Source organism: Dipodomys spectabilis, unplaced genomic scaffold, assembly GCF_019054845.1.
Source record: "Dipodomys spectabilis isolate Male_0828 unplaced genomic scaffold, ASM1905484v1 ptg000145l, whole genome shotgun sequence".
In the NCBI taxonomy this organism is placed as follows: domain Eukaryota; kingdom Metazoa; phylum Chordata; class Mammalia; order Rodentia; family Heteromyidae; genus Dipodomys; species Dipodomys spectabilis.
In genome coordinates, this window is record NW_024870822.1 from 27,104,241 (window position 1) to 27,127,192 (window position 22,952).

The 22,952-nt window shown below is 42.3% G+C and overlaps 1 protein-coding gene across 1 annotated transcript; it reads left to right on the plus strand.

Moving 5' to 3' along the window:
* The first annotated feature begins 3,032 nt into the window (after nt 1-3,032).
* Cavin3 (caveolae associated protein 3) lies at nt 3,033-4,708 on the plus strand. Its single transcript, XM_042691409.1, has 2 exons — nt 3,033-3,496; nt 4,088-4,708. The coding sequence occupies exons 1-2, from the start codon at nt 3,113-3,115 to the stop codon at nt 4,496-4,498; spliced, it is 795 nt and encodes a 264-aa protein (XP_042547343.1). The 5' UTR covers nt 3,033-3,112; the 3' UTR covers nt 4,499-4,708.
* The last annotated feature ends 18,244 nt before the right edge of the window (nt 4,709-22,952 follow it).

Sequence of the window (22,952 nt, forward strand, 5' to 3'; positions counted from 1 at the left end):
TTGCATTGAGAAGTGTCATATTAGTTTATAAGGCATTTAATTCCTTAGAATACAGAAAGAGGTTCAATAGAGTCTATTCAGTAACTGTTTCCAGGATTTCTGCCTTTTGGGATGTCCCAAGACATTAAAAAAATTTAATTGTTGTTATAAAGGTGATGTACAAAGGGGTTACATCCCAAGAAATTTCTGAGGAGTGGCCCAACTCCCATATTCAAAAAAATTTCTCCAGCAACCAGTACATCCTTCAAAATTCTACATTTCTGTCAAACCCAGTCTTACATTAGATGCAAGGTGTTTCTATCACATCTTGATTGGGTTCTTTGTTATGTAGGGTTTTTTCCTGCCCAATGCTTTTGGTAGATGTCTACATGTATAGTTTCCTATGTCTGCTATGACAAATTATCATAATCAATAGAAATGTGCTTCCCCATAGTTCTGAAGGGCAGAGATTTGAAATCAGTGTCAGCAAGACCACCTGCTCTTAGAAAACACTGTAGGCCACATATCTCTCCTAACTTGTAGCGGCTGTTGTTGATTCTGCCCTCCAATTTCTGTCTCTATTATTTTCTTTTTTGAGTTTCTTTGTCTTTTTCTTGTTACAAGGGCAATAGCCTTTAGATTTAGTGTCCATCCTACATTCAGGATGATCTTATCTCTAGATTATATTTGCAGTGATCCTCTATCTAATTAAGGTCACATTCATAAGTGCTGAGAGTTAGGGCTTGGGTAGATCTTTCTTGGGGGTCATTATTCAATACACAAAATGTTTGAAGTACAAAAATGGTCATTTGAAGCAGTATGCCTGATTCTTGTCATCAAAGGAATTCCTTACTCTTACTTATACTAAGCCATTGGGGGGTTTTCCATCCACTTGGATATCTTAATTTCTGCTTAAAATTGGCAAAATATTCTTATTTCCTGCTGCTCCTTAGTTAAAATGGTTTTAAATGATTTTTTAAAAATGGTTTTAATGACTGTCAGTGTCACAGAGCTCATTGTTTGGAATGGCCTTACCCCTTCCGTAGGCAGGATGTTTGTGACAAAAGGTGGAAGGTAGTGCCTGTCCCCTGAAGCTCATTCCCTGCTGTATGGGTGATTAGATCCAGCCTTTACATTGTTACTTGTAACTCAAATGTTAAGTCCCTGAAGGATGCCCTAGTTTGTCTGGGTATCTGAAAGCAATGTCCAGGATCAGTGTGTTCCTTGTATAATGAACTCACATAGACATCTTTCATTTTTTGATCTTTGCTCTATTTAACAACTGGAGACTATTAGGCTGTATTGCTCTCTGAGATAAAAGTGTTCCAAGGCACAAATAACCCAGTGACCTCTGGTGAATCACTCTACTAGCATCCAGTGGTAAGTTTGCAGTCATATTTTAAAAGGAGTATCGGTTCTCAGTGGCTGATGGCGTTACCTTAGCCCCAAATCTCAAAGTATTTCTGCTATAGTTTTCCTTATAGGATATACCTTCTACCTGTCTCCCCAAACCATCTTGGTAGGAGAGGCAGAAATCACAAGACCTTATTTTCATTTTACCTGCTTGATTTGTGGGGCCAAATGAATGTTCTGGGGCTTAGGAAAATGATTCCTGGAAGTATGGCCTTTTGGTATGTCAAGTGCTTTCAACTAAGAGAGACTGAAAAGCCTAACACTCTTACATTTGTCCTGTCCTCCTGTCCAGTCATTTGTGTCTCCCTCATTCCCCCTGAAGCCAATTATGGAAACCAGAATTGGCCCAATATGGTAGCTAAATTATGTCTGAATTGGGTTTCCTGTTCTTAAGAAGCATTTGAGTTGGATTTTCCACTTAACTCTGTTTGAAGGGATGCTCATTGGCACGTTCCTAACTGGTCCCCCTCTCTCCCCAGATGTGGAACCACTGCAAGGTACAGGGATTCCCATGGGAGCCATTTTCTCTTACAGCAAGCACCATCAGATTTCTGGCGATTGTTGACAACCCTCGGCTACATTTCTATGTAAGTGCAGCCTCTGATCTTACAGAACCACTATAGTGACATAGGTTTCTTCTACAATTTCTTTCACAGAGTGACTCTCTTAAGTTTGAAGAGGAGAGGAAGTGCAAGAGAGATCATTTGGATCAATGGATTGCTTAGATTTGTGAGACTACAATCAGCTGGCCGAGTCTTGCTAATAAAGATGAGTGAGGCCTGGGAATTTCCCAAACCAACAATACTACCGATTCACAACTCCCACCATTAACTCTCTCTCTCTCTTCAATAGCAATTTCAAATTTTTGCTCTTAGCAGATATCCTCACCTCTTTCAGAAGAAAGCGGGGTACCCTCTCAGTCAATCTCCATCAAAACAGAGAGAGGTACCAGTCCATACTTGGACCCACGGTTTAGGTAGATCCAAGAAGCCCCAAGAAAGATAAGGAAAAGGTAAAGAAAACAGAACGCTATTCCTTAACACTAAGAAGCAGAGAAGCAAGAAATGAAGCCCACGGCTAAACCTTGGCAATGACTATTAGGAAAATCCCACAGGATGCCCCGCCTGCCCACAGGCCAGCTCATTTTTGCAGCTTTAGTAATCACAAAGTGAAGTCTGGGACCTCAGCATACGTCTGAGACTAGAGCCTAGACCTCTGGTCCACCCGCACAGCCCCAATGGGAGAGGACCTAGGGGTGTCTCCATCCAACTACAGTCTTCAGGGATGTGTGAGGCTACACAGGTAGACGGTGACAGGCGCCCCTCTGGCTGTCTTTAGGCCTCGCTACCTAGCAGTTTCTCTATCCTCTAGATGCATGAAATAAAACTTTCTCTGATTCGCCCGAGGAGTGTGTGTGTGTGGGGGGGGGTTCGCATAGTGGGGGTAGGGAAGGCAGGAGGGTAAAGGGGGGCGACTTGGGGCCTAACTGCTTCTCTGTGGATTCCCGGGGCGGGGCAACAGCTCCGGGAGCTCCTCCAAAGGACCCCACGGCCATCATCCCGCCCCCACTCTGGCCTCCCTCCCCTTTCCCCAGCCGGGGGAGAAGGCCAACTCCGCCTGCCTGAGTCACCGGGGCTGGAGCTGGGGAGGAGCCGGGGAGAAAGGCAGCCCTAATGCAGAGGGCAGCCCGGCGGGCAGGCAGGCAGGACGATCAGGGATCATGGGGGAGAGCACTGTGCAGCGGGGGCCTGCGCCCGGGGAGCCGGCTGGAGGCCCCGTGCATGCCGTGACGGTGGTGACCCTGCTGGAGAAGCTGGCCTCCATGCTGGAGGCGCTGCTGGAGAGGCAGGGCGGCCTGGCCCAGAGGCAGGGGGGCCTGGCCGGCTCGGTGCGCCGCATCCAGAGCGGCCTGGGCGCCCTGAGCCGCAGCCACGACACCACCAGCAACACGTTGGCACAGCTGCTGGCGAAGGCGGAGCGCGTGGGCTCGCACGCCGACGCGGCCCAGGAGCGCGCGCTGCGCCGCGCCGCCCAGGTGCAGCGGCTGGAGGCCAATCACGGGCTGCTGGTGGCGCGCGGGAAGCTGCACGTCCTGCTCTTCAAGGTCAGTGACCTTAGGCGTCCCCTAACCTGGAGCCTCTTCCCGCCTCTGGGCCACCGCTTGGGGACCACCCTCTCCCCCTCCTCCTCCCGGCCTCCCTTTGGCCTAACAGATCCACCACGCCGCCGGGGCCCCGAGGGCGCAGCCCCCCAGCTGCCAAACGGGCTCCCAAGAGCCGCACCCCGCTTCCCAGCCCCCAGCCCCCATTCCTCCGCGTGTCAGACGCCCGAGCCCCGCCTGCCGATCCGCGCCTGCCAAGATCCAGCTCGGGCACGTCCGGGGAATGTGGGCCAAGTTCCAGCCCGTGTGCCCACAGGAAAAATAACGGTGGTGAAAGTGCGCTGGGCCCACGCGGCCTCGATCTCGGTCTGCCACCCTAACCGGGCCTGGCTCACTCCTCGGAGTTTTTCAGACCCCTCCTAGCCCTCCCTCCGTCTCTCTGCCACTCCCTTCCCGGTCTTCCCGAGCCAGCCCTTTCCCTCCCTACTCTGGTTGCATTGGTAAAGTGTGGGGCAGCTTCCCCTGGTGAAATCTCTTCCCGCTGCCCCGGGTCTGGGACTTGCAGGGTCCATGTGATCATGTGGTCACTTGCAGGAGGAGGGTGAAATCCCAGCTAGCGCTTTCCAGAAGGCGTCTGAGTCCTCGGGCCCGGCTGACCAGTCCGACCTGGGTCCAGAGCAACCAGAGGCCGAAGTTGGCGAGAGCTCCGATGAGGAGGGGCCGGTGGAGTCCCGCGCTAAGCGGCTGCGGCGCACCGGTTTGCAAAAGGTCCAGAGCCTGCGGAGGGCCCTTTCGGGGAGGAAAGGCCCTGACGCGCCTCCACCCACACCGGTCAAGCCGCCTCGCCTTGGGCCTGGCCGGAACGCGGACGGCCAGCCCGAAGCCCAGCCTGCAGCGCAGCCTGTGCTGGAGTTTGCTCTGGAACCTCCACAGGATACCAAGGAAGATCCAGAGAGGCCCGGGGCGGCCGACGGGGCTCTGCTCCAAATAGAGAGTGCAGCCTGAGGCTGTCTCCACGGGGTGGGTGCCTTGTCTTAAAATAAATCCTTCCTTAATGTAGCATTCACATCCAAATAAGGAGCGAATTCTGTATCCACTGCCTAACTCTGACTCTCCCTTCCTGGCTTTTTTTTGGGGGGGAGGGGCAGAGGGGGGAGCTAATATGGTCTAAAACAGTACTTGGCATTCACCATCAATAAAAATAATTATATCTAATCTAGACTCTATGTGAAAGGGTGCGGGTGGAGAAGGAAGTTTAAAAAAAACACCAATAAAAATTCATAAATGTTTCTCCACTTCCCACTGAATCCTAGGCTCCACTCCAGTGGTACGTAGAAATAGGCTGTGGGCCACTTGTCCCTTAAACACTTTCCTTGTGGATAATCACGTTTTTCCCCATTTTTTGGGGGGGAGGGCTGAACTCTGGGCCTGGGTGCTGTCCCTCAGCTCTTCAGCTCAAGGCTAGCGCTCTACCACTTGAGCCACAGCGCCACTTCCGGCTTTTTTCTTTTTGCGTATGTGGTGCTGAGGAATCGAACCCAGGGCCTCAGGCATGCAAGGCAAGCGCTCTACCACTGAGCCACCTTCCCAGCCCCGTTTTTTCCCTTTTTTGTGTGTGCATGTATTGGGGTTTGAACTCAGGACCTCACGTTATGCTCAAGGTGGACACTACCATTTGAATCACAACTCCTCTTCCAGGCTTTTGCAAGTTAATTGGAGGTAAGAGTCTCTTGGACTTGTATACTCAGGCTGGCTTTGAACCAAGGTCCTCATATCTAGCCTTCTGAGTAGCTAGAATTACAAGTAGTGAGCTACAGGCATGGGCCACCAGCAGAACTAACAATGTAGGGTACAGGGCCACTGGCTGGTGGCTCACGCCTGTAATCTTAGCTACTCAGGAGGTTGAGATCTGAGGATCCTGGTTCAAAGCCAGCCTGGGCAAGAAAGTCCGTGAGACTCTTATCCCCAATTAACCACGAGAAAATTGGAAGTGGCACTGTAGCTCAACTGGTAGAGTGCTTGCCTTGAGCTGAAGAGCACAGGGACAGCGCCCAGGCCCAGAGTTCAAGCCCTATGACAAGAAAAAGAAAAAAGAACTAACAATGACAACAACAAAAAGCCTAAAACAAACTAGCGTTGCACAAACATGGACACAGCATCATGAATGGATCTCATAAGGGGAAGGAGTAAAGCAAAATCTCACAAGTCTTTATCTGAAATAATATATGAATGCACAAATATCAGATAGACAGCACATTTTTCCTTCTTAGATTTTGTTGTAGTTTGAATGTAAGGTGTGGTCTGAAGGTTCGTGTGCGGACAGCTTGTTGCCAGCTGATGGGCATTTGAGAAGAGGTTCTGATCTAACGTGGAATGGCTCGTGATGTGATGGCATTATTGGGAAGTGGTGGGAAGCATCCTGCTTAGTGAGGCTTAGTTGCAGTAAGTAGGTCCCTGGAGCGTGCCATAGAAAGATGTTTCCAGTCTTCTGTCCCTTTTCTCTCTGTTTCCTGTTCACCATGAGGTGAGCATCATGATATTCTGCCTCTCCCCAGGCCCAAAGTGGGTCTAGCTGACCTTGAACTGACATCTTTGACATCTTGAGCCCAAATAAACCTTTCTTTTAAATTGTTCCCATTGGTGAAGAATAGACTTAGAAGAAATGATCAAACATTTGTTTAATGCACTTTTTTTTTTTTGAGTTTTGCCTGTTTAACAACTAATGTCATACAAGTACCTACAGGCTGGTATTTTACCATGAGAACTATAGTTCTGGTTTTGCTTTTTCTTTAAGTGCATATTTTGTTTCTGTTGTAAGATGCTTAGCATCTTTCTAGTGGCTCATTTAAATAAATGTAGTACATATAAATATTCTTGGTTTATCTTATTTTTCTACATTTTTAAACATCAATTAGTTGCATCACTTTTTTGAAGCTTTTTCTTTTTTTTTTATTTGTGAAAATACAGAGGGGTTACAATTACATGGGCAAGATAATGAGTACATTTCTTATCAAGCATTGTAGCCTCCTCCTTTGTTTCCCTTTCCCATCCCTTCCCATCCCCCCCACCTCCCCCACCTGACAAAACTTGTAAAGTTCCTTTTTAAATTTTTTTTATTTTTTTATTGTGAGAATACTGTACAGAGGAGTGACAATTACATGGACAAGATAACCAGTACACTTCTTATGAAGCATTGTTGCCTCCTCTTTGTTTCCCCTTCCCATCCCTTCCCATACTCTCCCTCCTCTCGCCTTCCCCCCCCCCCAAAGTTGTAAAATTCATTTTTTGACATAATGACTTGTACATCTCATTGTTGCAATGTGTCCACCTGTGTCCCTATTTAAAGAATTTGTTTTTGCCCTTCCCCTCCACAAATTATACCAACATCAAATACAGTGAAAGCAGGGGTTATACCGTGGGGGAGGGACATACAAAGCAACATAGGAATCATCTTATAAATATGTTAGAAACAATCGCATGAAAAAAAACACATTTGAATCCTTATCTTGGGGTTCATTTCCCTAACATCAATTTATCTGACCTTTTTTGCTTGACTCAGACATATACTAGTTACTGCAAATAAGGGAAACCATGGGACTTATGTTTCTTTGGGCCTGGCTTTCTTCACTTAATATAATTTTTTCCAAATATTTCCATTTCCTAACAAATGGGGCAATGTCATTCTTTCTGATGGAGGCATAGAATTTCATTGTGTATATATACCACATTTTTTTGATCCATTGATCTACTGAGGGGCATCTGGGTTGGTTCCATATCTTAGCTATGGTAAATAATTCTGCAATAAACATAGTCGTGCTGGTAGCTTTAGTGTGGTCTTGTTTGTGAACATTTGGGTAAATGCCCAAAAGTGGGAATGCTGGGTCATAGGGGAGCTCTATGTGGAGTCTTTTGAGGAACCTCCATACTGCTCTCCAAAGTGGTTGAACAAGTTTACATTCCCACCAACAATGCAATAGGGTTCCCTTCTGTCCACATCCCCTCCAGCATCTGTTGTTATTAGAGTTCTTGATTATAGCCATTCTAACTGGGGTGAGGTGGTATCTCAATGTTGTTTTGATTTGCATTTCTTTTATGGCTAGGGAGGTTGAGCATTTCTTCATGTGTCTATTGGCCATCCTTCTTTCCTCTTCAGAGAAATTTCTCTTTAAATATTTAGCCCACTTATTTATTGGGCCGTTGTTTCTTTGAGGATTTGTTGTTGGAGGATTTAATTTTTTGAGTTCCAAGTATATTTTAGATATGAGACCCTTGTCCATTGTATGGCTAGTGAAGATCTTCTCCCAGTCCGTGGGCTTTCTATAGATCTTGCTAGCTATGTCATTTGCCATGCAGAAGCTCTGCAATTTTATGCAATCCCATTTGTGCAACCTTTCTTTGATTTGTTGTGCTTCTGAGTCTCTATTAGGAAAATTTCGGCCTGTGCCAAGGAGACCTAGGGTTTCTCCTATTCTATCCTGTAATGTTTTCAGAGTGTCTGCTTTGACTTCGAGGTCTTTGATCCATTTGGAGTTGATTCTGGTGCAGGGTGATATATAAGGATCTAGCTTTAGTTTTCTCCAAGTAGTTAACCAATTTTGCCAGCACCATTTACTGAAGAGGCTGTTTTTCTTCCATTCTATTTTTTTTTTTTTTTAGCTCCCTTATCGAAGATTAGATGGCTATAGGTCTGTAGGTTCATTTCTGGGTTTTCAATTGTATTCCATTGGTCCTGAGGTCTGTTTTGTGCCAGTACCAAGCTGTTTTGATTACTCTGGCTTTGTAGTAGAGTTTGAAATTTGGTATTGATATTCCTCCAGCACTGTTCTTTCTGTTAAGGATTGTTTTTGCTATTCGGGGTCTTTTATTGTTCCATATGAATTTTTGGATTGCCTCTTCTATTTCCTTGAAGAATGAGGTTGAAATATTGATAGGTATTGCATTGAATTTGTAGATAGCCTTGGGAAGTATTGCCATTTTCACGATGTTGATCTTTCCAATCCAGGAGCATGGGAGGTTTTGCCATTTTTTAAGTTCTGTGTTGATTTCCTTTTTCAAGATTTTAAAGTTTTCATCATAGAGGTCCTTCACTTCTTTAGTTAAGTTAATTCCTAGGTATTTTATTTTTTGTGGGGCTATTACAAATGGAGTTGCTTTCCTAATTTCAGCCACACTTTTCTCATTGTTGGCATACAGAAAAGCCATTGATTTCTGAGGGTTAATTTTATACTCTGCTACTTTGCTAAAGTTTCAAATCAGCTTGAATAATTTGGGAGTAGAGTCTGTGGGATTCTTTAAATACAAGATCATGTCATCTGCAAAGAGGGAGAGTTTTACTTCTTCTTTCCCTATTTGGATCTCCTTTATGTTTGCATCTTGTCTTATTGCTGTAGCTAGGCATTCTAATACTAGATTGAAGAGAAGTGGAGAGAGTGGACATCCTTGTCTTGTTCCTGAGTTAAGAGGAAATGGCTTTAGTTTTTCACCATTAAGTATAATACTGGCTGTAGGTTTGTCATATACAGCCTTTATTGTATTGAGGAATGTTCCCTGGATTCCTAATTTTTCCAGAACCTTCATCATAAAGGGGTGTTGGATCTTGTCAAATGCTTTTCTGCATCTATTGAGATAACCATGTGGTTCTTATCCTTGCTCTTGTTGATGTGATGAATTATATTAATTGATTTGTGTATATTGAGCCAGCTTTTCATCCCTGAAATGAATCCTGTTTGATCATGGTGTATGATTTTTTGGATGAATTGTTGAAGTCGGTTGGCCAAAATTTTGTTGAGAAGTTTTACATCAATGTTCATCAAAGAAATGGGTCTATAGTTCTCTTTCTTTGATGAGTCCCTGCCTGGTTTTGGGATGAGGGTTATGATGGCTTCATGGAATGAGTTCGGTAGTGAACTTTCTCTTTCAATTTCATTGAAGAGTTGGAGGAGTATTGGTATGAACTCTGCTTTGAAGGCCTTGTAGAATTCCATTTTGAAGCTTTTTCTTTTTAACTTTATTTAAAAAATTATCTTTAAGTAGTTGTACAAAGGAGTTGCCTTTAGCAAAGCAGTTTATGGATACAATGCATCTTGATCTAGGGGGTTTCATTCTTGATCCTACTGTCTCTGCCTCCCAAGTAGTAGGACCCAGACTGAGTCACTCTGTCTCATTTCTATTGTCCTGAAAAATTCAACAAAGGCACAACAGGATCAGGTGTTTCCCTTCCTTGCTCCCAAAGCACCACTGGCACTCTCCTAAATGCTAAAGGCCGTGGTTATGATTGTTGCTGCTTTCCTTCCCCACTTGACTAGACTGGACCTCCTTTGAATAAGAATGCTTTATTCAATGCTTTATTCCCACAGCCAATACAGTGCCACACATACAACCTCCTGAAGGGCTGGAGATAGGATCTGCAGCAGTAAAACAAGAGTCTTTCTGATGTACAGTGAAGAGTAAGGGGAGTGCCGAAGGTTTCTGTTATCTACCTTTCATTCATTCACTGTCATGGAAATACTTGTGAAAGACTCTTATGTTCCAGGCTGTGCTAAGTCTGATCACCAAGATGAGATCATCTCTGCCTTCAAGGATGTCAGAGTTAGAGGGAGATTCAAGCACTAATAGTTACAATGAATGTCATAAATGCACTGATAGCTGTATGGAGGTTATGTTGTGAACAAAGAGGGAAGGGGAATGATGCCAAGTAGGAAGAGGAAAGACGTTTAAGAAAGTGTTCTTGGGAAAGGGCAATAGTAAAATGGAAAACATGGAGTCAGTTAATCACTGGGGTCCTTTGTTTTCTCATCTATAGAGGGGCTGACAGCCTTCGACAGCACTGTGTCAAGGGCTAAGTGAATAAAGTACCTAGAACAGTATCTAGAATGTCATCTTTCTTCTTCCTTCTCTCCTTCCTCCCTCCCTTCCTTTCTCCCTTCCTCCCCCCCACCTCCTCTGGCATTGAGATTTGAACTCATGGCCTTGTGCTTGCTTAGCTTGTTTACTTGGTTGGTAACCTTTTTTTTGGTGTGTGGTTGTTGTGTGTATGTACTGGTCCTGGGGCTTGAACTCAGGGCCTGGGCGCTGTCCCTGAGCATTTTCAGCTCAAGGCTAGTGCTCTACCACTTGAACCACAGCTCCACTTTTGACTTTTTGGTGTTTTAATGGGAGATAAGAGTCTCATGGGCTTTCCTGCTTGGGCTATCTTTGAACTGTGAACCTCAGATCTCAGCCTCTTGTGTAGTTAGGATAACAGGCATGAGCCACTGGTGCCTGGAGCTTGGTGGCTTTTTGATGGTTGTTTCAGAGATGGAGTCTCCTGAGCTTTTCTGCCTGGGCTGGAATTGAGTTATTATCTTTTGGATCTCTATCTTCTGAATAGTCAAGATTACAGGTATAAGTCATTACTATCAGGTCCTTTTCTTGCTTTCTTTCTTTCTTCCCTCCCTCCCATCCTCCCTCCTTCCCTTCCTTCCTTTTTTCCTTTCTTTCTTCCTCCCTTTCTTTTTTTTAAGTTTAGACATGTTCTTGCCATACATCCCAGGCTGGTCTTGAACTCACAGTCTTTCTACCTTGCTCTCCCAGTTGCTGGGGTTATACGTATGTACTACCATGCCAGCTCAGGGAACATAGTTTCTGCATAATTAATTTAGCTACCCATTCAAAATGTCCTGAAATTTGACTGGGGATATGACAATGTTAGTGAACTTGATAGTGGTAGTGGTAGAGTTCAATCCCCCAGTACTGCAAAAATAAAACTCTGAAATCTGTGTATGTCAGGCATTCTTGTTCTCTTCTATTTTTTTCTTCTTCTTTCAACCTAGGATCTTGCTATGTAGCCCAGGCTGGCCTTGAGCTCATGATTCTCCTGTCTCGGACTCCCAAGTGTTAGGATCATTACCACGCCTGGCTTCCAGGCACTGTTTTAACAGCTGTAGATATAGTGGCATATCAGAAAGACAAGATGCTTGCCTTGATGAAGTTAAACTCTCGTAAGAGAAGATGACAGGTAGGCATATGAGGCAAACAAACATATAAACAAGTAAACACATGAAGAAAGGGCATCTAGTTACAAGTCTTAGGACAAGAAAACCGATTAAGGTCGCAGATGTATAGTTTAGATGAAGAAATTGACTAGTAATAATAAGGTCAGAGTTATAAGTATGAATTACTCCTTGACACATGAGTTCAAGGGTCACATTTTCTTTTCTATTTTCATAGATTCAGTGAGAAGAGTTTAAGTCCCCATTCTCCATCAGCGGTGGCATCAGTAATGTCTCTCCCTAGATTTTGCAGTCTCTTGTCTCTCACCCTTTATGCATCTGCTGCTATTGCTCCTTATGGCCTCAAGATGTCGCTGTGGGAGTACCAGTGTCCTAGTTGATGCTGCTTGTCTCTGGCCTCCCCAGTTTCCTTGGTGGTCAGGGCTGTTAGTGGAAGATAGTAGGGATAGAGAGGAGAGGGTTAGGGGCTCTTTCATGGAGGGTAGGGGATGCTACAGTAGTTTTATTTCACCTAGAGAAAATTTAGGGCTCTTCCTGCAGCTCCCAACTTCCCACCAGCCAGTCCTTTCAAGAGCAAACATTTTGGAGGGGCAGATCTGAGCAGGCTCATTTTTCTGTCTCCAAGGGGAAAAAAAATAAATGTTTTATGTTTTCAAATTCCTAGGAATCTACTTGATTTCTCCCTTCTAACCCACAGACAAAATTAAGAATCAGACTGTACCTTTTGCACACAAAATAGCTTGTTCTCTTAAATTCCAAAGGCTTGGGTTTCTCATTCATCTACATTAGCAAATAAAGGAATCAAGCTAAAAAATAAATTCAATTTCATTACAGACTACTTGGTTGCAGTATGTTCTAGATTGTTGCAGCTATAATGTTACTGAATTATGATTATAAATTAAAGCAGTAGATCCCAGGCACTGGTGGCTTATTCCTCTAATCCTGGTGTCTAAAGAGGCTGAGATCTGAGGATAGAAGGTTTTTTTTTTTGTTATTGTTTTTTTGGTTGGTCATGGGGCCTGAACTCTGGGCCTGGGCACTGTCCCTCAGCTCTTCAGCTCAAGGCTAGCACTCTACTACTTGAGCCATAGCACCACTTCTGACTTTTTTTGTGCTTATATGGTGCTGAGGAATCGAACCCAGGGCCTCATGCATGCAAGGCAAGCACTGTACCACTGAGCCACCTTCCCAGCCCCCAAGGATAGAGTTTTGAAGCTAGTTGGGGCAGAAAAGTCCATGAACTTCTTACTTCTAATTAGCCAGCGAAAAGCTGAATGTAGAGCTGTGACTCAAATGGTAAAGCACCAGTCTTGGGGGAAAAAAAAGCCAAGCAAGAGTGTGAGGCCCTGAGTTAAAGTTTTAGTACTGGTACAAAAAGGGTATGTGGGGAAACATTGAGGCGGAGTACTCCTCTCTCATCCAGCAGCATCGACACAGCAGCTTTTTAAGTGGGTAGAAAGAACTCTAACCTGGTGAATTACTAAAGATCAGAATTTGGCTTTCAAGCTCTTCTGGCTAGAAGTACAAATTTGTCATTCCAGCATGATTAGCTGATCTGGGAAAACTCAGAAAGCACTGATTAACTTGAGTGCTAGATTAATTAATTTCTCTTTTTTTTAAAAAAAATCTAAGTGCGATTTACTATAGCTAAGATATGGAACCTACCCAGATGCCCCTCAGTAGATGAATGGATCAAGAAAATGTGGTATATATACACAATGGAATTCTATGCCTCCATCAGAAAGAATGACATTGCCCCATTTGTTAGGAAATGGAAAGGCTTGGAAAAAATTATATTAAGTGAAGTAATCCAGGCCCAAAGAAACATAGGTCCCGTGGTTTCCCTTATTTGCAATATCTAGTATATGTCTGAGTCAAGCAGAAAAGGACAGATAAGGTGATGTTAGGGAAATGAACCCTAAGATATGTATTCAAATGTTTGTTTTTCTTTCATGCGATTGTTTCTAACACATTTATAAGATGATTTCTTTGTTGCTTTGTATGTCCCTCCCCCACAGTATAACCCTATAGTTGATATCGGTATAATTTGTGGAGGGGAAGGGGAAAAACAATTCGTTTAAATAGGGATACAGGTGGACCCATTGCTACAATGAGATGTACAAGTCGTTATGTCGAAAAATGAACTTTACAACTTTGGTGCGGGGTGGGGGGGGGCGGGGTAGGGGTAGGAGTAGCGGGGAGGATGGGGGGGGCGGGGGGGGAGAGGATGGAAAGGGATGGGAAGGGGAAACAAAGGAGGAGGCTACAATGCTTGATAAGAAATGTACTCATTATCTTGCCCATGTAATTGTAACCCCTCTGTACAGTATTTTCACAATAAAAAAATAAAAATAAATAAATAAATCTAAGTGTGAAGGAACTAAATAATATAGCTAGAAGAGTTTTTCGTCCTGAATCCAACTCTGTGAGAGAAAGCACCATCAGACCTTAGAATGGGTAAAGATAATGTCTAACCCAGCTTGCTCACTTTCTGTTGTGATTGCTTCCTATATGGTAAAAATATATACATCCACGGCAGGAAGTTTCTTTTTTCTCTCTTGGCTTTCGTTTGTTGTGAGAGGAGGAATCGCATTGCTTCAATATTGGAGAGAACTCAAAAACCATTGAGACCATCTGCCATTCCAACTCAAAAACATCCTCTATCATCTTGCTGTCCACCCATAGCTGGCCTGAACTGGCTAGAGTCCAGAGACAAAGAACTCATTACCTCTCAGGCAGTTCTATTTTGGGATAATCTTAACTGACTGAAAACTTGTTATACTGTGCTCAAAATTTGCTTCTGTGATTTCTCATATGTGGCAGTTGACTCCTTCAGGAACATCTGTACAACCAGATTCATATATTTCTGTGGTGTAGGTGTTGGTGGAGTCTAAATTCAGCAGGGCATATGGAACTGACCCACGTAGGACCATCTATCAACAATTCTGCCCAAGTACTCCTTGTGATGTTTTTATTCAAGTCTTGACCTGCCTGTCGGCCTTACCAGCCTGCTTCTCTCCCTCCCTCCTTTCTTTCCTCCCTCCCTCTTTCCCTTTTTCCCCTATCTCTTTGTCTTTTTCTTTCTCCAACAATACTGGGGGTTACATTTGGGATGTGCTAGACAAATGCTGTACCATTTGAACTGCACCACTCCAGCCCCTGATCTTTCTTCTGTGAATTGTTTTAGTTTACCTGTATGAGTTTTAAAAGAGGAGATACTGCGGAAAAAGTACAGGGATGAACAAGACCCCACACCTCAAGTTTAACAACTTCGATTTAACACCACTCAGTTTAACACCTTCTTCTGCTTCTGTTCCTTTCCTCCTCCTCCCCCAACCTCTCTTTCTGTCTTTCCCTTCCTCTTCTTTCTCCTCTCCTCCTTTTCCTTCCTCACGCCCTCCTCTTTTTCATCATCTTGTGGTACAGAGGTATGAACTCAGGGTTAGTTACATCAACTTACTACCATTTGAACCATGCCCCATGCTTTCGAATGCTTCTTCTCTGGGCTGACTCAGGCATGCAGCACAGAGTGCAGAGGTCCTCACTAATTGTATGGGCTCATGACAGTTTTTGTTCTTGAGACAACTTCTTTGTTGTGTAAACCAGACTGTCTTTGAACTCACAACCCTCCTGCCTCAGCCTTCTGCGTGTTCAGATTGTAAGGTGTGTGCCATTGTGTCCAGCTGAAAACATTTTATTATCATTTTTTTAATTAGAAAGAAAAAAAGAGCTCTGTACTAAAAAATGTGCTTTTAAATGTTTAAAATTTATTTCTTATCTGCAGGTGGCTGTACAGGGGGTTACAATTTGACAGTCGGTGTCTGCGTACAGTGTATCTTTTTTGGTGCTAGTTCCTGGGGCTTGAAGGCAGAGCCTGGATGTTGTCCTTGAGCTATTTTGTTCAAGGCTAGCACTCCAACACTGAGCCACAGCTCTACTTCCTGTACATGTGCTCATCAGTCACCCTTCTGTCATTCTACCTCCCTGTCACCTTCCTCTTCCCACAAGTCACACAAAGTGTCTCACTTTATTTTTTCACATATATACATCTAGTATTCGTGCTCTATTTCTCTCCCTTTTGTCCTGGCCACGAAGGAAGAAGTTCCTTGACCAGCACTGCAAGCTCAGCTCCTGTGATAGCTGACAACTGTCAGAGCCCATGGACCTTATTCTCATGGCTCCAGGCTAGATGAAGTTGGTTTGCACTTCTGAAGGTGCCCATTCACCTTGGAGTTGTGTGTTCTACCAGCTGTGTGTCCATATGATTCACGGTTTTGATTAGGCCTTGATCTTACTGCTGTTGATAGCACTTCCTGTTTGGGGATTGGACTTTTAGATGTTCCTTAGTCTCATCAAAGATGGACCTAGTTTGTGTTTATGTTTCTCTTTCTTACTTCAAGAGTATTCTTAAGATGATACATGGAAATCATAGTCTTTATGCAATCATTTGAAAATAATAGCAAAACTGCCAGGGTCCTATGAGATTGCACTATGTTATTCTGGTTGGTATTTTTATTTAAGCTATCATGTGTCTCTTTAGCATGGGTATTTTGTGAGGAATTCTATATTATTATTGTAAGTCATGGTGTTTATGGATTTATTTTTATTTTTTAAATTATTTTATTGTAAAGATGCTGTACAGAGGGGTTCCAGTTACATGAGTAAGGTAGTGAGTATATTTCTTGTTGAACATTGTTATCCCCTCCTTTGTTTTTTTCTTACTATCCCTTCCTTCCCACTCCTCTCCCATTTCTCCCTCACCCCCCCCCCAAAGTTGTAAAGTTCATTTTCAACATAGTGTCTTGTACATCTCATTGTTACAATGGATCATCCTGTATCCTTATTTCAGCATTTTGTTATTTTCCTTCCCCTCCCCAAATTAGATAAATGTATATACAAGACGCAGGGCACTAAAAACAAATACAGTGACAACAGGGGATATACCATAAAGGGAATAGTTATTTTTAATGTACTATGTGATTTTTGTTGTTTATGGGTTTATATAGACCTTCCTCACTTGTATGCACAATGAAGCGGATGGATAGTCTTAGCTTGATTTATATAACTTCTTAATTTACATAACTTCATTTCACAGAGGTCCTGGAACAGGCCACTTGGGATGTAAAATTAAGTATCATGTTAATATTAACTGTATTATTATTCTTGTTGTTGCCATTATTAAGTTATTTTGGTTTTGAGATAGCCTAGACTGGCCTCAAACTCAACACAAAGCCCAGGCTGGCTTTAAATTCATAACCCTCCTGCCACAGCTTCCAGAGTGCTGGGATTATAGAGGGGTGCTATCATCCCAAGCATAATTACAATAAGAGATAACGTATGTTGCCACCATTAAGTACTAATGACAACAGATAACTTGTTTTGACCAATACACACTTTTTCCTTTGTGAACCCAGGCCTTACACATGCCAGGTAAGAACTCTACCACTGAGCTATGCCCATTTGGTTCCATTTTCTATTTTAATTAGCAGCTTCAAATGAGGGAAGTCTTGATTTGAGAGAATTACATCTTTCAGTTCTATTATATGCATTTATCATTACCTTTCTGGGTTTAAAACTTAACATTTAATCTAAAAGCTACTATGTTGAAATAGTACACCTTCATTTAAGAAGCCTCCTTCAGGAATTTCTCCATCGCATTGCAACAGATTCGTTTCCTTTCTGGATTTTGGAACAACTGCGTCAGACAGGATTTTTAACTGTTGGACCAAAGTCTCTTACCTCCCTCTTTTCTCCCACAAGAATCTGTGTGGAAGAAACTTCTGGGTGATTTTTTTTGGCATGTTTTATTTTAGGTTTCTTTTTTCCAACCCTGATATGTTGTTTGATTCAGATTCTCAAAATCAGATTTCTCCCCCAGAGAAGATTCATGGAAAGACCATTCTGAAACACAGGATATAGTTGAAGACACAGTTTAATTCACGGTGGCATTTTACTTCCTTTGGTGGAATTCCTTTTATTTCTCCTCTATACTTGAGAACTACAAATCATTCTGGAATAGACAGAAGGAATAGAACTTTTTCACAGACAAATCACACATTTAATGAGAAACTGGTAAGACTTGAAATGTTTCAACTTTTCACACACATAAATCACACATTTATTCCGGTTTAAAACATATTCTTCATTTAAAAAGTTTATGAAAGAAGTTTCTTATATTTATGAATGTAAGTATTTTTGAGTGTTTTCATATCAATTTGAGCAAACTATGTTGGAAACACTGACACATAATCACAAGGTCAGAAGATATCCATTTTACTCACCACCCAACTTTTTCTCATGGAATGGTAGAAGGATTAAACATACACATCTTGAACAGAATACTTCGATTTAAAATAATCAATTACAACTAGCATAGACACACGTGGCTACAATGTAATAACTTGTTTCCACCCAGTACTGGACCTCATGCTTTCACTCAGCTTTTTTTTTTGTTATGACTGGCACTTTACCACTTGAGCTATGCCTCCACTTCTGATTTTCTGCTGGTTACCTGGAGACAAGAGTCTTCTAGTTTTGTCTGTGACTTACAATTTTCATATTTTACTTCCTGAGTAGCTAAGAATATAAGCATGAGCTGGTGATGCTAAGCTTTTTAACATTTCCTTTACAGATTGTCAATGAATCCGGACAATATGCACATCTCCATTACAACACCATCCATGCCTAAAACCTTGACTTCTACCCCATTTCCTTTGCTAAGACAGGATTCTTTGTTATTGCAGAGTCAATATGTGGCATGTGAAGGGCCATTATACACAAAGCATGAATTATTTAATTTGATAGAATTTGTCTTTAAAATTGGCAGAATATTATGTGAGCTTAGGTGGCAGATATTTCTCAACTATGCACACACACAAAAAACCAAAACCAAAAGAAAAAGACACTAGTAGCAAAAGTATAAGCAGAAAGTTTGAATGAGGAATGATGTCATTTAGCCAGGTACCCCTAGCTTATTCTGGTAATTCCAGCTATGTAGGAGGCTGAGCTCTGAGGATCTCAGTTCAAAACCAGTTTGAGTTGAAAAGCCTAAGAGATTTTATCTTCAATTAATCAGCAAAATGCCAGAGTGAGGATATGTTACATGGTATCCACCTGTGAATAAACAAGCCCAGCAGAAGCTTGAGGTCCTGAGTTCAACCCTGGAGTTAGCATAAAAAAGAAAAAAGTGAGGAAGGAGAGAGAGGACAATTATGTCATTTGAGTAAAAAATTTGGCTTTTATTATTTCCCATTGTTTCCTCCTCTAACTGTCCATATGCACATGCATAGCCCAGAAAACTTGCTATAAAATGTTAAGCAACCAGTATATGAGACATAACACAAGTAAAAATACCAAAGCCATGATCATGATACTGTAAAAAGGATTTAAGTAATTTTAATAATGCGCAAATGCTTAAAATAAAATGGCTAAAAATACCAGAAAGCCAAACCATGAACAAAGTATGATCTCAGTTCTGTTTTAAAATCAAAATGTGACTAGGAGGGAAAAAGCCTGCCTTAGAATATTATCAGTAATGAGCCACATGCTTCTTGTTCTTTTTTTCTTAGTTTCCAAATCAAGTTATATCCATAATGAGAATAGATTACTTTTATAACCAGTGAAAAGTAAATATTAAAAAGTGTCAAGAAACACTAAAAAATAGACTGACGTGCACGAAAGCTGTCAGAAATGAGAAGAGAATTTATGGCTGCAAAGTAGATGAAGACTGAGACGATTCTATGCTGACTTGTGGAGAATTCCAAGAAAAGACTCAATGTATTAAGAGCACCTCCTTTGATTTATAGATACCGGTGACAGGAGACTGTAAATCTCCATACCCAAAACTCTCAGATTGTGCTGAGAAGCCAAAAAACTACAGGGCCTGCTTTGCCATAGTCAGTCATTCCTCCTTTGACAGAGATTTAATAATGGAGTACTCCTACATTCCAGCTGTGTCGGCTCATCCCAATCACGTCAGCACTTACAGGAAAAGAAAACTGCATGCACTGGAGTTACTCATAGGGAGTTAAAGCTAAATTAAGAGGGGACAGGAAGGAGGCGGTGGTGATGGCATGAATCCCAAGTTCTGGCTTTCAAAGCTGCACTGTGTATCTTCCAACAAGGGGCAGGACTGTGGACAGACAGGATGCTTGGTGGACCATCCTACATAAACACCAAACTCTGGGATACAGAATTTAGTGTTCCATACTTAAAGCAGACTCTCCAAAAGTTACCTAGCCAGTTACACTTCATTTCCTTTGTTCTTCCTTTACTTCTGTTCATCTTACTTCCCTGTTCTAATTCCAATGCTCAAACATGTCTTTGCCCGTCCCCCCCACCATCCCCCGAATCTTGTCTCATATACAGCTAGTCAACACATCTTGAAGAAGCCAGGCATGCAGTATTTCCTAAATGCCTTTCCTGATTTCTGCTTAATTGCTACAATCAAAGCTTTGAATCTCATCGCATCTCACACAGGCTTCTGAAATCATCTCTAATTCAAATCTCTTTGATAGACTCAGTCAAAACATTATTTTTGCTTTTCTCAAAAACTTGTGACTTTCTTTTCTCTTGGGCAAAGTAGCATTTGTGTATGTGATTTGTCACATTCCATTTGTGTGTAATTGTTCCCATCTCCACTATACGATAAGCTTCTTGGAGGAGGGGATTGAATGTGTGAATCTTTCAGAACTTTCCTGTACTATGTGCAGATTTTTATTTTTATTTTTATTTATTTAATTTATTTTTTGGGTCCGGTTGTGGGGCCTGAACTCTGGGCCTGGGCACTGTCCCTCAGCTCTTCAGCTCAAGGCTACCGCTCTACCACTTGAGCCACAGCACCACTTCCAGCTTTTTTCTTTCTGCTTATGTGGTGCTGAGGAATCGAACCCAGGGCCTCATGCATGCAAGGCAAGAGCCACCTTCCCAGCCCCTATGTGTAGATTTTTAAAGTAACAAAAAATGCCTATGATTCCATAGTGGGCTGTGGCTAGGCCATTTTGGACTTAGCTTCCTTCTTTTCTTCTGTTAGGGACAAGAAATTCTTTTCAAAATATGTCTGAGCTAAGGTTAAAAAAAAAAAAGAAATTTTCTTACTATCTCTACATCCTTCTGAACCATATATCTACCTCTTGGGTACCTGTTTTTCTTTTTCCCCCAAATCAGCAACCAATGGTGAAAATACGTTAATGCTCTGTCTATTTAACAAAAAAAACAAACAAACGGGGAGGTTATTCCTTTTTAAAATAATTGCCTGTTTGCTGGTATCATCTCCTGTGTTGGGGGTTGATACTCATGAAGATGTGTGTGTGTGTGTATGTGTGTGTGTGTGTGTGTGTGTGTGTGTGTGTGTGTGTGTGTGTGTGTGTGTATTTCTAGATACAAGCTGATGCAGCTCCTGATCTTGAACAGATACAAGTTCTTGACAACACCTAACTCTGAGTGGCTGCTGTTCCACCGTCATCACCACATGGGCTGCTCTGCTTATTTTCCTGGAGGCTGCTTACTCTGTCACTCTGTGTCTCTGTTCCTCTAGTTCTCCTCCACTGTCTAACTGTCAGGGCTCCAATATTCCACAGTAGAGTAGATCCCTCTGTCCTTGGCTCAGCCAAGGTTGGAGATGAACAATTCCCAAGGAGAAATCTGACTGCTCTTGCCAGGCCCTTGCATGTACAGCTCTTTTAAGAATTCTTTTTCAAAAGAGAGGCCCTGTATTACAGGATTTCACTTTTGTCCTGCTGAAAACTCAACTTGCTATCTTTCTTTCTTGAAAATAACTGGGATCTTGATCTTTTCTCCAGGCCACTGGGTTGAGAGCCAAGAGAATGCCTCAAGCACAGATTCATCATGGTCCCTTGACTTTCAAGCATTGTACCTGGCCAGTTCATTAAATGTACTGAAATGGTTGAGAGTGAGGAGTTTAATTCCTTTAAGCCTTTGCTGGCAGCTAGTAATATGGCTCCAGACTTCCAAGATTTGTAAACAAGTGGGAACTTAATATTTGGTTCTGACTGCCCTCTTTTCGTGGAGGAAATGAAAATAAGATAAGACTCACACCTCTTTACCTAATAGCCTTTAGAAAGAAACAGGAAAAATGGAGTTCTGACTTAGATGAAATAAAAATCAATATGAAGATCACAGACCACTAAAACTGTAAAGAAAATAGAAACCTTATCCAAAAGTAGAATAAAAGCTTCAAAAACCAGGAAAGAAATTCCAGTAACAAATTCTAGACAAAAATAAGCAAGTAAGCAAGTCAAACAAGTGATTCATTAGTATGGCGGCTATAGTTTGGCTCTTGAATGTCCTCCAAAAAAAACCCTCCTGTGTTAAAGGCTTAGTTCCCAGGCTAGTTCTGATGGGAGATGGGGGTTCTTTAAGAGGTAGGGCCTAGTGAGAGGAAGTTAAGTCATTGGGGGTGTGCCCTTGAAGAGCATTGTAGGATATCAATATCAATTTCTTTTGAGTCCTGGCCATGAGGTAGTCAGATCTGTTTTTCTTCCATATGTGTTGCGTGTATATGTGTATATATCTCTGTCTCTATCTCTATATATCTATATGTAGATACATCTACTTCTCCCTCCCCACCACAGGCCTGAAGCAACAGTGCTAGCAAATCATGAAATCTCCCAAATTGTCAGCCAAGATAATCTAGTTCTCTGTATACGTTGGTTATTCCTGGCATTTTATTAGACTGCCGGAAAGTTGATTAAATGACTTAAGGTCTGTTTAAGCAGCTATAACAAAATGAGTGTCTTATCAACAACAGAAATTTATTTCCCATATCTTAGCTATGGTAAACAATGCTTCAATAAATATAGTTGTGCTGGTAGTTTTAGTATGGTCTTGTTTGTGATCATTTGGGTAAATGCCCAAAAGTGGGTTGCTGGGTCATAGGGGAGCTCTATGTGGAGTCTTTTGAGGAACCTCCATACTACTTTCCAAAGTGGTTGAACAAGTTTACACTCCCACCAGCAATGCAGTAAGGTTCCCTTCTGTCTACATCCCCTCCAGCATCTGTTGTTATTAGAGTTCTTGATTATAGCCATTCTAACTGGGGTGAGGTGGTATCTCAATGTTTGATTTGCATTTCTTTTATGACTAGGGAGGTTGATTATTTCTTCATGTGTCTATTGGCTTCTTTCCTCTTCAGAGAAGTTTCTCTTTAAGTCTTTAGCCCACTTATTTATGGGGCAGTTGTTTCTTTGAGGATTTGTTGTATGGAACAAACCCAGATGCCCCTCAGTAGATGAATGGATCAAGAAAATGTGGTATATATACACAATGGAATTCTATGCCTCTATCAGAAAGAAAGACATTGCCCCATTTGTTAGGAAATGGAAAGGCTTGGAAAAAATTATATTAAGTGAAGTAAGCCAGGCCCAAAGAAACATGGTTTCCCTTATTTGCAATTACTAGTATATGTCTGAGACAAACAGAAATGGTCAGATAAGTTGATGTTAGGCAAA